The sequence below is a fragment of the Asterias rubens genome, chromosome 7, assembly GCF_902459465.1.
Source record: "Asterias rubens chromosome 7, eAstRub1.3, whole genome shotgun sequence".
Lineage (NCBI taxonomy): Eukaryota > Metazoa > Echinodermata > Asteroidea > Forcipulatida > Asteriidae > Asterias > Asterias rubens.
Window position 1 is genome coordinate 3,476,396 of NC_047068.1, and position 15,603 is coordinate 3,491,998.

At 38.0% G+C, this 15,603-nt stretch overlaps 1 protein-coding gene across 1 annotated transcript; it reads right to left on the reverse strand.

Moving 5' to 3' along the window:
- Positions 1-7,085: 7,085 nt before the first annotated feature.
- Positions 7,086-11,616, reverse strand: LOC117292147 (adhesion G-protein coupled receptor G2-like). Its single transcript, XM_033774083.1, has 7 exons — positions 11,453-11,616; positions 10,489-10,619; positions 10,021-10,120; positions 9,531-9,696; positions 9,003-9,069; positions 8,280-8,550; positions 7,086-7,718 (listed from the first exon to the last, which is right to left on the reverse strand). The coding sequence occupies exons 1-7, from the start codon at positions 11,510-11,512 to the stop codon at positions 7,467-7,469; spliced, it is 1,047 nt and encodes a 348-aa protein (XP_033629974.1). The 5' UTR covers positions 11,513-11,616; the 3' UTR covers positions 7,086-7,466.
- Positions 11,617-15,603: the final 3,987 nt, after the last annotated feature.

A 15,603-nucleotide genomic window follows, 5' to 3' on the forward strand; every position in this document is an offset into this window, starting at 1 on the left:
CGGTGTGGTTGATGTGTGTCTGTTTAGCCGGTTTGCCCTGTGTTTGGTATCCGGCTCATAACCTACTACTAATCTACTTGCGGGAACATTTCACAATTTGGTGTGTGAATAAATTCGGCTTTTAAGCTGTGGCCTAAATCAAACTACTTTTGTTATTGTTTAGTCTGTAATGTGTCTGAGTATAAACCATTGTTATTCAATAGAGACGTATTGTAGTCACTTTGGTTGGGGAGCGAGGAAACTAGTAAAACAGACACATAAATCACAGAGCTGGCTGGGACAATGTTATGGTTCGCTGAATATAAGGGGGTTGGTTGTATCGACAACAACCTTTTTATCCTTTTGACAAGCATCATATATAACGTAACTTCAACGGCTGATGGTTGCACTTTGGTATTGTCACTTTTCAACTCGGCTCCGTTACGGGCTGTCTGGTACCTTCCATACATACATTTTGTTGTGAAGATTTTAATTGTGTAAATTGTGTGATATGACGAAAAGATACTTTTTCCTTTTGAACTGAATTCATGATTTATTGTCTCACTCTTCTCACGCAGGTATTTAGTAGGGTCAAAACGTGAGGCCATTAACTTCTTTGTTACTACGTTATTGATGTGTCTGTATAAAATGGAAAGCACAGTGACACAAAAGAATGAACAAACTGTTTATCACTAATCTTGACAGTCCTTGATTATTTACTATATATCAATAATATCACGCCTAAAACTCAACTGCAGTTTTCATATAATTAACAGACCCAAATAGATGTGAGTGTATTATTATTAGCAGGCACGGCACTGATCGTTTTAACGATCAGTGCCTGCCGATGAGCATACCGCAACATGTACATTTAAAACTAACTAGACTGTGAAACAAGGGAAGACTTGTGCTCAACATCATGAGCACAGATCAGCCTCCTGCTAAAATAAAACCAACAGATTTCAGTCTGTGTGTGAAGTGTCAAAATGTTCTAAAAAATTACAAACTTACATCACCAAAACGTTTGTCTTCAGTTGAGACATTTCTGTTTAGTGTTCATAAGAGGAGTGAATGATGCAATCCAGATTTCTTAAATCCCCCCAAATCAGTCCAGCCAACAAGAAGGCCTTTGAAAAGGAAGGGCCTATAACAGCACATGTAGTTGACATTCCACGAAAGCGCTTGAAAGGTATACAAAAGTTCTGACTGTTGATAGTATGCTCTCACTCTCACTCATATAGGCCTGCTTTAATCATATCAAAAGCCTTTGTTTAAAAGTAATCATTATTTTGGGGTATGTGAGATTAGAAATTGAAATGTCTATACCATAATAAAGTTAGTATTGTTTGAAGCTTTGCACTGTGTGGAGAAAGTAGAAGGAACTATAAATAAATAGTAAACTTGCGGGTACATGTACAACCACATGTATATCTCTTTAGTGTGAATGTTGGTTTGGTCTCGACATTTCTAACGGTATACTCTGCTCATCTCTGAAGACGAGCAGAGTTTGTACACTGTTCGAAACACCAAGACCAAACCGGCTCTTTTCAGAGCCAACACTCACCCGTTACAGGTTTACACATGGTTGTACCCGCAAGTTTACTATTTATTTATACTTCCTCCATAATAAAATTGTTCTTCCTTGTATTAGAAACACAGCTTTTGCTTTTTTTGCAACAGCAAGACATAAGTTAGACTTGACAGATTTTTGAGCTCAAAAGACCTTAGCTCTCATTGTTAGCGTTGGAGAGCTCTCAGTAAAGCTAAACATCAGTTTGTCTTGTGAGCTCAAAAATCTATCAATTGAATAGTTCTGTCAGATAAAACAAGAAAGGACAGACACTGTTCTTTATTCCTGTTCTGTACACATTTTGTTATTGATTGTATAGTTTTTACATTGCAGATTGTACATGAGAGTGAGTGGTCATAATATACTCTATTGCGTGCTATTTAGCCAACCAGTACCCATGCAAGTCCATAAAGTCAATAAAAGGCAAGCTGCGAGGGCGTATTGTTGCTCTGGCCTAATTTCATGGCTCTGCTTACTATAAGAAAAGAATCAGCGCTTACAAAAGCAGGGAATTACGGCGCTTATGTCAAGCGTATTTCACAGGTTAGCAGGAAATTTTTGCTTGTGGGCATGCTTACTCCACGGTACCTAGCACAGAAACCTAGCACTTGCACAGTAAGCACAGAATTTGACGGTAAGCAGAGCCATGAAATTAGGCCCGGTTAATTTTGGGCATGGAACTGTTTTGGGAGATGAGCTGAGTTGCAGATAGTCAGAGCTGAGCAGTAGATCAGTGCAGCAGGATGCAAAGTTGCAGAACAGCTAGCCCACTGGTGGTTGCTGATAGAGATGGTTAGTTAGCTGAATGAGCAGAGACAGAACAGATATCCAGTGACATACACAGCAGGCTACACAGAGCACACAATAAATCAAACCGTATGCTATTTACTAGAGCAGCGCAGACTCCCCACCCCCTACACATTTCCACAATTCATAAGATGCACAGTATACAAATTGAATCACTCAATCTGATATTACATACCAAGTGTACTAATTGTGAATATTGATGGTTGAAGTTTGCATGAATAAATAACCACAATTCTTCTGTTGAAATTAAATAAAACGTTTCAAAGACTGATTTATATTGCTGTTTTAGTTGTCAGATAATAAGTAGACTGGCTCCTTGATCTTCCCCAAACTCTCCTTTATTGACTCCAAGATCATCATGACCTATCTGCCAACTGTTCAGACTTGATTGGAATTGCCAGATTTTTGAGATTACAGATTACAGGCTGCAAAAAATCAGAACATTCCTACTTCTGAAAAGAAACCACTGTGAACAATTTCTGGCAAAAGTGTATTCCATTTGTTTGTGACAGCAGAGATTTTCTTACAGAGATTTGAGCACATTGTAATGGTGTACATAATTTGTTATGGATGTAATAAGCTTTACTGCATAACCTTTTGTGTTTCTATCTGAGAACTTTATAAACTGGTGTTCCTATTGTTGAGGTTTCACGGTTGGCAGGTATGGATTATGCCCCTTTTAGCTTCCATATTTATATCATCAGCCTCTGTGGGTAAATGCTCTCCAATAGACAAAACCCCAAACACCGATGAAGCATTGGCGTTAACAATCCTGTTCCTAATCAGCGGATGCAGATCAACTACTTCCGAGTCCCATCTATCCCTACAGCTTAATCAACCCAGTCATAGCAGAGAAATCATCAAGTGCAGAGAAAACACAACTTGAAGCCCCACTCTCTAGCGAGTGTCATATTTGTTTAATCTTATATTATTCTTAACTGTAAAGGTGTATTTTAAAATAAATGAACCCTAAATCTTGAAAACGTCAGAATAAATGTGTACTGCACACCTCTGTTAAACACCAAAATGTATTTTGTTCTCTGATGCTTTTATGTTTTGTTATGTATGTACTTCATTTTAATCAGGACTCTAGTCTTATCTTAGTCCTTGTTGTGACAACTGACAACAATTTTGTAAATAAAATAGTTGAAGGCAGGCTTGTCATTGTATTGTAATTGATTAAACCATGGATGGAGCTGTAAAAGGGACAGAAGGGACAAACAAGCCCCAATTTGATGTAGTTCTTTTCAAACGTTTGAGTTTTATCACAACAATAGGATAGTCATTCATAACTGTGGAGTTCCAAAATTTCTTCTAAATCTAAGCATACGATAAAATGCCGATATAAAATGGCGATATAATCTTGGCAGTCATTAATGAATCCGAGAAGTTGACATTTACCTTAAAAAACAATCTTCATTTGTACTTATTGGCCATCTGATGTGAAAAAAAGGAGTGAGATCAGATGATCGTGCATATGCACCCGGTCACTCTTCGCGTTTGTTTACATCAACATCCGGGACATTTCACATGCCTCACCTTGCCAGAATGGCGTCCGCTGGCCCCCACGATTATTTCACGTATTTGCACTGCGTCTGCGTTGAGTTATCGATCTTGCGCCGCTACGCGGCGCTATACGATCGTTGGTGGCGACGACGTAACATTTTTCCAAATTTATTCCTCCATGGATATACGTACATTGTACTGTTCGGTGCCGGTCGGAGTCACATGTATCATATCATTGTATGATTTATTCATTCATTGCATAACACATGGAAGTTAGTCCTACTTTACTTGCGGTTAATGACAAGAAAAATACAGATATTTAAGATTTGTTTTCTCTAAACATACCTTTGAAACATAGCAAGTCTTTAGTGAACAATCAGGTGTACCTTGAAGAATCATAGGCGGATGGAAAAACTTCTAATTTTTCATAAACTTAGTGAGGTCTTTTTTTCCTGCTGGTGTCGGCCTCAAATCTCCCTCCATTGCTCAAACATTGAACAAGAGAGGGCGCTCTCCAACAATAACGGGGATTTAAAAGGACTGGAAGGGGTTTCCCCTTTCAGATTATCATGAGTGTACTTTAGCCCTGGCGGCCTTACACTTTCGTTTTGTTTCTGTGTTGTTGTTTTATCGTGTATTATATTTATATCTACATTGGTTGTTCAATATTATTCTGCCTATAATTTTACCTAAACCATCTCAGCTCCCTGGGGAGTATAGGCCTATTATACTCCCCAGGGAACTGAGATACAACCTGTGCAGCCAAGTATATGCAGCGAACCAAGCTTAACCAATCACAGGAACCACCTCTGCCCTCAAGTTTACCCCTTGTTGAAGAGAACCAATATAGTTAGAGTGTCGACTTGCTGAAGAACACAAGTGTCATGACCGGGATTTGAACCCACACCCTGTTGCTCAGCAACCCAGAACTTAAGATCTTAAGACCAATGTACTAAACCTCTCAGCCTTGACATGCCACAGAAATGGTGCAGAATTTATGGTAGAATAATATCTGAATGATGACTGCTCTATGAATGACGACAACCCCCTGGGGTCAATTTCACAAAGTGATAGGACTAGTCTTAACTTAAGACTAGTCCAAGGAGATATTTTAACAACGTACGGCTAGTCATATAGTTAAGACGAGTAACTCGTCCTAACTCGAGACAAGACGAGTCTTAACTCTTTGTGAAATCCCCCCCAGTGATCTTCACTTTAGGGTAAAGATTAAGAAAATACACTTGGGTGTCGCAACCTAGGGGTGCATGCAATCCTTCTTATTGTTAAAACCCTGCGTTAAAGGGGGGGGGCATCACGTACTGCCAAATTTGTCCCTTTCAAATAAAATAATAAAAAATTGCTGATTCATTAATGAAACCAAAAAAAAATAATTTCCTGACTTCCTTCATTACACGCTTGAGAAACAAAATGAAAAGTTTGACGTGACGTCATATGCAAGAAGTCTATTGTTAAATGAATCACATGAAATATAGGGATATATTATAAAACAAACAGGATGTATTTTATTCATAATACAATGTAGCAAAATAATCCCTCCTTGAAATCTGGACTGTTCCATTTCACAAGGCAGAGTCGAGTGAAATGATTTCCCCTCCTTATATCTACTTTAAAGGCACTCTGGATACTTTCGGTAATTACTCAAAATAATTATTCGCATGAAATGAAACCTTACTTGGTAACAATGTGGAGAGCTGTTGATAGTATAAAACATTGTGAGAAACAGCTCCCTCTGAAGTAACCTAATTTTCGAGAAAGAAGTAATTTTTCACGAATTTGATTTGGTGACCTCAGATTTAGAATTTCAGGTCTCGAAATCAAGCAAAGAGAAAGCACACAACTTCGTGTGACAATTTTTTTTTTCCCTTCATTATTATCTCGCAACTTCAACGACCGATTGAGCTCAATTTTCACAGGTTTGTTATTTTATGCATATGTTGAGATACACCAAGAGAGGAGACTGGTCTTTGACAATGGGAGACTTTGAGGCGCTAGGTGGCAGCAGACTGACCATGTAAATTTCCATTGTTTACAGAGTTCTGAGCATGCGCACATTACAGAGAACAATGGATTTTACCTGGTAAGTCTGCTGCCACCAAGCGTCCTGAAAGTCTCCCATTACCAATAGTGTCCACTGCCTTTAATGTACTCATATCCTGCAGCCAATATTTGTATAAAAGGTAGCCCTGTACTTCTATTTATTACTCATAACTCTGTGTACAATCAATTTGATTATATAACATATTGTATTATTCATTTTGAATTACTGTGATTTCTGCAATATCAATAAATGCATACATAATATCCTTCTAACAAGTTAACTTTTCAGCCTTTGAGCTAGCCTTGCTCAAGGCAGTCGCATTATTCGCTCCGAAAAGACGCCGCTGTAAACCCACCCTTATGCCCTGTGCATGGTGCGTGCGATCACACCGCATGACCCACCCGTATACACATTGTCACATCGTACGACTACTGTGCACACAAATCATCCGCCCTCGTACCACTAACCGCATGCGGAGGCCGCTGACGGCCGACGCATGCGGATAGTGTACGGGGGCATCGTGTCGTGCGATGTTACGCACAGTGAATACGGGTGGGTTTTTTATACAGCGGCGGTCTTTTTTCGGAGTGAATAATTCGACTGCCTTGACGAAGGCTACCTTTGAGCACAAGTAAGAAGTGCTAACTGTATTCTAACCAAGACGAAAAACCTAAGCTTAGATATGTTTTCTGCTTCGCAAAAATTAATGTTCTAAGCAGACAACTGTGCATATAGCGTCATGATGATATCAATACAATATTATTTATACTATGCAAAACTATATAGCGACTCCGTTTAGAAATAACGTATTTAAAATCAGTGAATATATACCAAAGAATCACCGTTTAGCAAAACACTCTAAAGGTGTTAAACTTTCAAAAACTGAGCATATTAATAAGCATACGGTGCAAAAAACTCAAATGTAAAAAACAACAAAAAAGCCCAATATACTTAGAAGTCTCGCAGCTCGTTTAAAGAAGGAATCTGTTCATTGACGCTTAAACTGTTATCCTCTGCTCAAGTTGATATGGGGAGTCACAGGGTCCATTAATTTATTCTCCAGTCCCTCTCTTTAAATAAAATCACCCCTAATTTTACAAGTCTGAGCATCAATCTTGGAAAATGTCCCTACACCTCTCGACAAAGAACCATTTATTTCAGGGCCTATGTCATCCACAATACCTCAAGTTGGAAGTCAACAAGCCCAGGTCACAAATAGGCAAAATTTTTACACACTGTAAGTCTTTTCTCAGACTCTCAAATCTGTCTAGAGTAGAATTATTTTGAGGGTCTAGCTACCAAATATTAATCGGGACAACGATCTGTTTTCTCTTATTTGAAGGGCATATAACAAAGTGCACTTTGAACAGGTTAAAGGTGAGGTTGGAGATTTAAAATTGTTCCCAGTTTCATTGGGACTCTATCTATTGTTAAGTGAGTGGATCATAAAACTCAATTTGACCTTGAAGCTCCTCTAGTAAAAAGGAGCTATGCCCATCCCTGAGCCTCAAATCCCTTCCCGGGAAAACTTAAAAGCCCTGTAATTCAGAGAGCCTCTGTCGATACATATTTTTTACGTGACTCCTCCACTGCTACAGACACGGAGAGATCAAGGCTGGCTGTGTTAATACTTGAAGTGCCGAGTGCAGTCTGAGAGGTTGGGAGATCGTAGGACCTATCGGGATGAAGCTCAGGTGCTTGACAGACACGGCAACAGCAGATCCGTCTAAGGTAAGGGGCGACCGCTGCTCGGACCTCTTCACGTCGAGCACAGAACATGACAAAGACGACCACACCCTACCACAAACAATAGCGACATACATATGAATTTGTAATTATATAGTTTTTATATTGATTGTGTATACTTGTATTTGGCCAGTGGATGTCACGTTTCTATGGTTTTTAACGTGGACAATAAATAAATCTATTCTATCTATCTATTCTATAATATTTACTTCTGCAATATGACTAAATAAAGTGGTGGGCTTCCAAGCAGAGGGCCGACCGCCCACTGACTTCAGTAGAGTGTAAGCGCCTTTTCACATGAGGCAACTTTGAGGCAACCAATTGCGATGCATGCAAATGGAACACTTTGGTAGCACATTTTTTGAGTAATTTTTCAAATAATAGCCTTACAATCACTAAGAAACATAGGTGAATATTTCAATTTGATTGCCTTTCCTTCACGAACATTGCCTGGAATCAGTTGCATGCAAATTAGTTTGCGCATTTTGATATGTTCATAAAAAACTTGAATTTGTTATCATAAGTTTTGTACACATTGTGTTCTCCCTGTTTTATGTATGGAATACAGCTCAAATAACCCAAATAATTTAAGAAACAATACAATGAGCAGACCTGCAAGGAGTTAAACAGACAGAAGAGGAGCTGGAAGGCAAAAGTTGCCCCTTCAATGGCCAGAAACCCAAAGCACCAAGTTAAGCCCATGAGGGCTGAGATTCCCACAGCATTCTGGAGGCGTTTGGTTATTTGCTCTGACCGAGATGCCTCTTTGACCTTGAGGAGACTGCGCATGACCAGGATGAAAGTGATGACGTTGTGGAGGAGGATGAGAGCGATTGGGGTGATGAGACCGAGGTTCATGGGCAGACCAGGAGAGATGAAACAACTACAGTCAAAATAAAAGTGATGATTGTGTTGTAAAACAGCTCTAATTAATTGTACTTTATTCAATAACAGACCCAGAGGTAGACCGGGGAAACGATGGCTGGAAGATATCAAGCACTTCTGTGAAGAGGCTGACACACCATCAGTGGCAGCAGCAGGACACCTAGCAAGGAACAGAGACCTATGAAGACTCATAGTTGGGAAGCAAATCTCCGGGAACAACCTCGGGAGGACGGCTATGATGATGATACTTCAATAACACTAACAGGTTGTCAAACTACTCTAGCATTACATGAACCTACATAGCATCAGGCAAGTACGAGGTACAAGTTTCTGTACTCGACGTCTCATTGTTGAATTGAAAAAATTCTAGAGGAATATTTTAAAATCCCTTTAAATTCCGGTCCTAGTAGAAAGTTAGTATTTCATAGGTATCGCTATTACAAAACTTACTAATCATCATGCTTGTAGGATTCTGTCGCTGCTGCCAAAGTTGCGGTCAGGACAATCAGTGGAGATCCTTTAAAAAATAAGAGCAGTGTGAATTAATAGTAGGAGCAATGCAGGTGTTCCACAAGGTGTTTTTTTAGGCCACTCAATATAAATTCCATGCAAGTTCTGATGTGTCGAGCCACTGTATCATGTCATGAATAGCAAGTTATGCAGAATTATTCAACTCTGAGGAGATCCTTTAAAAAATTAAAAAACAGTGTGAATTAATGGTAGGGGTAATGCTAGTGTTCCACAAGGCTTTGTTTAAGGCCCATCATGATATTTACTGCATGTGCTGATGATGTGCCCAAATGTATCGTATCATGAGTGGCAAGTTATGCAGAATTATTCAACTCCTCTAAAAAGACCCTTATACCGATGCTAAGTTAGGACTGGCTCAGCGCCTTTGCCAAAAAAGAAAAGATGTGTCCAACCAGTCCTATGTTATGTGAAATCGATTGAAATTGAATTCATGTTTTAGAGCTTTACCCCAAGCAAGGAGTCCAGCTTTGATCATGTATCGTGGCGTGTCTTCAGGGAACACCTTAACGGTGCTGACGTACATATTCCTGGCTTCAACAGCCATCCACATCAAGGTGGTCAGACTCAAGTAGTGAATCAGAGCTCCAACAAATACACACCATCCTCCAGAACCCTGCAGATGAGATCAGAGAATAATGAACTGCACGTTCCCTTATCAATTGGTCGTCGAAGTTGCGAGGAAATGATGAAAGAAAAAGCACCCTTGTTGTACAAATTTGTATGCTTTCAGATAGGAATAAAAGACTTCTAGCTAGAAGTCTCTTAATATTTTAGTGAGAAATTACCTTTTTCTCAAAAACTATGTTTCTTCAGAGGGAGTCGTTTTTCACAATAGTTGATACTATCAACAGCTCTCCATTGCTCGTTACCAAATCAATTTTTAAATTAAGATTTGTTTTGAGTAATTACCAAACGTGTACCTTCCCTTTACACTTACCCTTCCATTGTCAATGCCAGCCAGGAACACAATGTACAGCATCAACAAGGAGAAACAAAAATGGATGAAAATCTGACGAGATTTGCCGGTGCGTAGTTTGCTGGATGGAAAATCAATCATCAGCTATTAACATACATTGTTTGTCTGTTTGTTTGTTTTTTTGTTTTTTTGTTTGTTTGTTCGTTTGTTTGGGCTTTGTCACTTAAGCCACAACTGCCATTAAAGAATGATAGATCTTTAATTCCTTAAAAAAAGATATGATTTCTTTCTGTCCATGTCTCCAATACAATTTGAATGAAAAAGGATGGCTTCACTGTCAAGGGTTACACAAGTGAGTAAATAAAGCCTATTTAGAAATAGGTGGAAAATTAGATGTTCTGGTCGGTCAGCTGATATTTCTCTACATCCATTCTTCAGTCTTGTTGAAAAGAGCGGTCTTGCGACCAGTGCCACCCCCCACAGACTTACCTTATAGACAAATAAATTACTACTGTAATAGCGAGAGCTGCGACTGATAGAGCACCTCCTATTTGGCTGATGAGATCAAGTGCTGGGGTGAAGGAGAGACCATCATCTCTACGTTTCTGACCCTTCACATCCTGCGCAGAGAAAAAGGTAAAAAAAAATTTGTTTGGATGTTTCCCGTAGATCCATTACATTTTTACCCTGAGGCGATAAAGAGTTGTCTCAATAATGACACCTGCACTTCAACATCCACTGCTTTGAAACCTCAACATTGAAACCTTAACATGTACCTCATTTAACCCTCAATACGTACCTCATTTAAACCTCAATAACTACCTCCCTGAAACCTCAACACGTACCACATTGAAACTTTAACATGTACCTTATTTAAACCTCAACACGTACCTTATTGAAACCTCCACACATACCTCATTGAAACCTCAACACGTACCTCATGGAAACCTCAACACGTACCTCATTGAAACCTCAACATGTACCCATTGAAACCTCAATATGTACCTCCTTGAAACCTCAATGCGTACCTCATTGAAACCTCAACAAGTACCTTATTTAAACCTCAACACGTACCTCATTGAAACCTCAACACGTACCTCATTGAAACCTCAACAAGTACCTTATTTAAACCTCAATATGTACCTCCTTGAAACCTCAATGCGTACCTCATTAAAACCTCAACACGTACCTCATTGAAACCTTGACACTTACCTTTGTGACACCTCAACATGTAACTACAGTGACCCCTTAACACATAACTCCTCAAAACCGCAACATGTACCTCTATCTTGCACATACCTACTTGTATAAACCTCAACATGTACAATCCTAGTAGGCTACTCTTAAAATCAAAACATGATTTGCAAAATTAAATAAATATGCTCAAATCAGACTCGTAAATAAAGTGTTGGATTATGTAAAGTGTTCCAGAGTCTTGGAGAGAACTACATACCACAAGTATGGCGAAGTTAGTAGCATGGTCACAAACACATGACACTTTGTCATCGGTCATCTCAGCAAGCTGGCAGCCCTCTGTGGACCAGAAACTGGACTCCTCACCAAATTCCCAGAACACACATTTGATTGTGTCGATGTCTTCTTGGGATACATTGGGTAGAATCTAATAATAAGATCACAAAAAAGTCATCTTGCATGGCGTTTAAGTTAAACTTAATGCAAAGTAGACCTATGATGGTATCTCTATAAGGTGCCGCTGAAGCAATCACACAACATCGGTAAACAGTATTGTCCAAAGGCCCACACTTCGTGTATCACAACTTATATATAAAACTAGACATTAGGTGTTTGTGAACAAACACAAAGCTGTTCCGTGTTCTTTTGCTTTGATTATGTGTTAACATTACCAAGGAGTCTATAACTGAAAAAAAGTTTGAAAAATACTGTACAGTGTCTTGAGTTACGGTGCCACTTCATGGGGTCACGGTAACCTAAGGCTAATCTCTAACGCCCAAGGAGTCTGTAACTGAAAAAAGTTAGAAAATCGGTTGTGTAGTTCTTGAGACATGGTGCCACTTCTGGTTGACCCGGAAGTAGAGGTCAACTTGGGGTCATGGATTTTCAAAGTTTATTTTTAATGCCTTAGGAGGATAAAACTGAACAAACAGGATTGAAAATCGGTTGTATAGTACTTGGCGTATGGTCCCACTTCCGGTTCACCCGGACGTAGAGGCCAACATGGGGTCACGAGTTTTCACAGTCAATATTAATGTCAAGGAGTCTGTAAGTGAAAACAAATTGAAAATCGGTTGAGTAGTTCTTGAGATATGGTCCCACTTCCGGTTGACCCGGAAGTAGAGGTCAAATTGAGGTCACGGTTTTTCCAAATTTTTCTCCTATCCCCATGGAGTCTTATAACTACAAACAGTCGACATTCTTAAAGAAGAATGTCGTCTTCCTGTGATAATTTATCTCGGAATGTCGACATCCTAAAAGTAGGATGTCGTCTTCCTGTGATAATTTATCTCGGGATGTCGACATCCTAAAAGTAGGATGTCGTCTTGCTGTGATAATTTATCTCGGTATGTCGACATCCTAAACGTCAGTTGTCATCTTCCTGTGATAATTTATCTCGGGAAGTCGACGTTCTAAAAGAAGAATTTCGTCTTCCTGTGATAATTTATCTCGGAATGTCGACATCCTAAAAGTAGGATGTCGTCTTCCTGTGATAATTTATCTCGGGATGTCGACATCCTAAAATTAGGATGTCGTCTTGCTGTGATAATTTATCTCGGTATGTCGACATCCTAAACGTCAGTTGTCATCTTCCTGTGATAATTTATCTCGGGAAGTCGACATTGTAAAAGAAGAATTTCGTCTTCCTGTGATAATTTATCTCGGAATGTCGACATCCTAAAAGTAGGATGTCGTCTTCCTGTGATAATTTATCTCGGGATGTCGACATCCTAAAATTAGGATTTCGTCTTCCTGTGATAACTTTAAATCTCGGGAAGTTGACATCCCGAAAGTAGGATTTCTTTTGTTGAAAGGATTTTACTTGTATACGTTTTGTTAACTAGTATTACATTTCCAACAATATTTCTAATATTCATGGTCATAATAACGTTAAACTAAAATAATGGACGAAACAAAATGTCCCACGTTTGGAACATAATGGTCCCGCAAGTTCAAATACGCGCGAGACTTGCTTAGTCTACACAGAAGGTAATAAATAATTTATTACAAGCAAATGCAATCGTACAATAATAGAAAACAAAAACTAAAAATCAATGCAAAACACATGTAGGGGATTGAAGGGCCCATAAAAAGCAAACCTTAACGAGTACGGACCCCCTCCCCCTTTTTTTTCTAACGAAGAAAGCAATGTAAGCAATTCTATTTAGTGGGTGTAATCTTATGTAGAGGCAAAACAATTCAAAATTACAGGAAGAACAAACACAAAAACAGTTAGCGTAAAATAAAACTTAACCATATATTTAAATGAAACAGATAAACAAAATACCCAAAATAAATACTAGAGAAATTGGGCCCCACAACTCTTGCTGGGAAAAAAACCATGTCGAAATATACCATTGTTATCCATTAGAGACGTTTTGTAGTCACCTTGGGAGCGAGGAATCTAGCAAAAACACACGAAAATCCCATGGTTGGGACATCAGTTTATACACCAGACAAATCTATTATATGGATATTCTTTTGAATATTTTATTTTGTGCATATGGTCCGTGATTCATGGTCCGTTGAATATAAGTGGGCGGTTGTATCGACAACAGACTTTTATCCTTTTGATCACCATCAGCCCCATGTATAATAAACTTCAACGGCTGACGATTGCACTTTTGGTATTGTCATTGTTAAACTCCGGTTCCATTGTGTGCTGTCTGTAACCCTCCACACATAGATTTTCTTGTGAATTGTAGCTGTGTATGATTCATGGTTCGCTGAATAATGTGGCAATAACAAACTTTTATCATTTTGAACTGAATGCTTGATTTATTATCTAGAGGTAAGTGCTTGAGGCCAGTAAGAATATTGTGCACGTACACCATGTAGTTTTTGTTGGAAACCGTTTGCTAACAGCCATTTATGTTACACTTTGAAATAAAATCAGAAAATTTATAAGTTTGCTTGTTGCATAAAATTAACTTGAAGATGATGCCTGAATTGATTTTTACAATCAGAGTTGGACTCTAGACTGACGTGTTGGACTCCTTGAACACTCCGAGTGGTTCAATAGGTAGTGCAATTCCAATACTTATGCTGATGTTATCATGATGTCAGCATCAACAGGAAGTTCCAACAACTTTGTCCCCTTGTACAATTAAATATACAAATATGGGTCACGTGGTTAATTAATTACGATTTTTTTGGGGGGGTCGGTGGTTTGATGTTTGATCTATTACAAGTTGATTTCACAGAACTCTTAACCTGCAAACTCTGCGCTTATGATCACCATTTTTCGCTTACTGTGTTTTTAAACATCATCATGTCATGCATGCACACAGGTTATGTTGGGCTAACATTTGAGAAAAAGAAAAGGCAACACTATCGATATAAAGATAAGAATCAAACTTAAATATTACAAAAAGAAATATATTTTTAGTTTTGGGGGATAAAAAAATATTGATTTCGGACGGAGATTCGAACTCGCAATTCTCAGATGTGTAGTCGCGACTGATGACCACTAGGCTAGAAGGGCACGATGTAAAAATGGGGGGTTTTTACATGTGTGCATCAACAGAGGGGATTATGATCCGACGGTAAGTTAATAACAAACCTGTGAAAATTTAGGCTAAATCGGTCATCTGAGTCGGGAGAAAATAACAGGAGAACCCACCCTTGTTTCCGCACGATTCACCGTTTTATGACATGTGTTTAAACTAAATCTGTTATTCTCGATATTGAGAACTGATATTGTTTTCTATGGGCGGCCAAAAGGGCCAAAAGCTAAATAAAATAAAAACTAACTATTTTTGAACACTAACATCAAAAAAAATAATAAAAAATCAAAGAACAATTACAAATATTAATGATAAAAAATAAAACAAATAATAAATTAACAGAATTTATGTGTTGATCGTAAACACAGAGCATCAAAAGTTTAAAATGAATAACATAACAAAAAACAGTATACTGTAAATTTAGACGAAAGGGAAAAGCTAAAGAATTAGTCAAAACTGGAAATATTAATCCATTAGAAAAAATTACACTAAATGAACAAAAAAGTTAATAATAAAAAAATGTTTATCCCTGAAAATAATCCATTAGAAAGAAAATTACACTAAATTAAAACAAGGTTATAATGAAAACAATTGTTGTCCCTTAAAAATACATACACGAAATATTTTTCAATTAACAATAAAAAAAACAATAAAAATAAAATCCAATAAAATAATCCATTAGAAAAAAAATACACTAAATAAATAAATAAAAATAAAAAGAATGTTTGTCCCTTAAAAATAATTACACGAAATGTTTTTAAATTTAACAATTAAAAAAAAAACATATTCAATAAAATAATCCATTAGAAAAAAAATACACGAAATAAAAAATAAATAAAATAAAAAGGTTTGTCCCTTAAAAATAATTACACGAAATGTTTTAAAATTAACATTAAAAATAAAC

Excerpts from the sequence above, each read along its gene's own strand:
- LOC117292147 (XM_033774083.1), bottom strand. The coding sequence starts at position 11,512 with ATGACCGATGACAAAGTGTCATGTGTTTGTGACCATGCTACTAACTTC. Across the intron at positions 10,121-10,488 it reads GTAATTTATTTGTCTATAAG|CAAACTACGCACCGGCAAAT; the intron begins GTAAGTCTGTGG and ends TTTTCCATCCAG. Across the intron at positions 9,697-10,020 it reads CTGGCATTGACAATGGAAGG|GGTTCTGGAGGATGGTGTGT; the intron begins GTAAGTGTAAAG and ends TCTCATCTGCAG.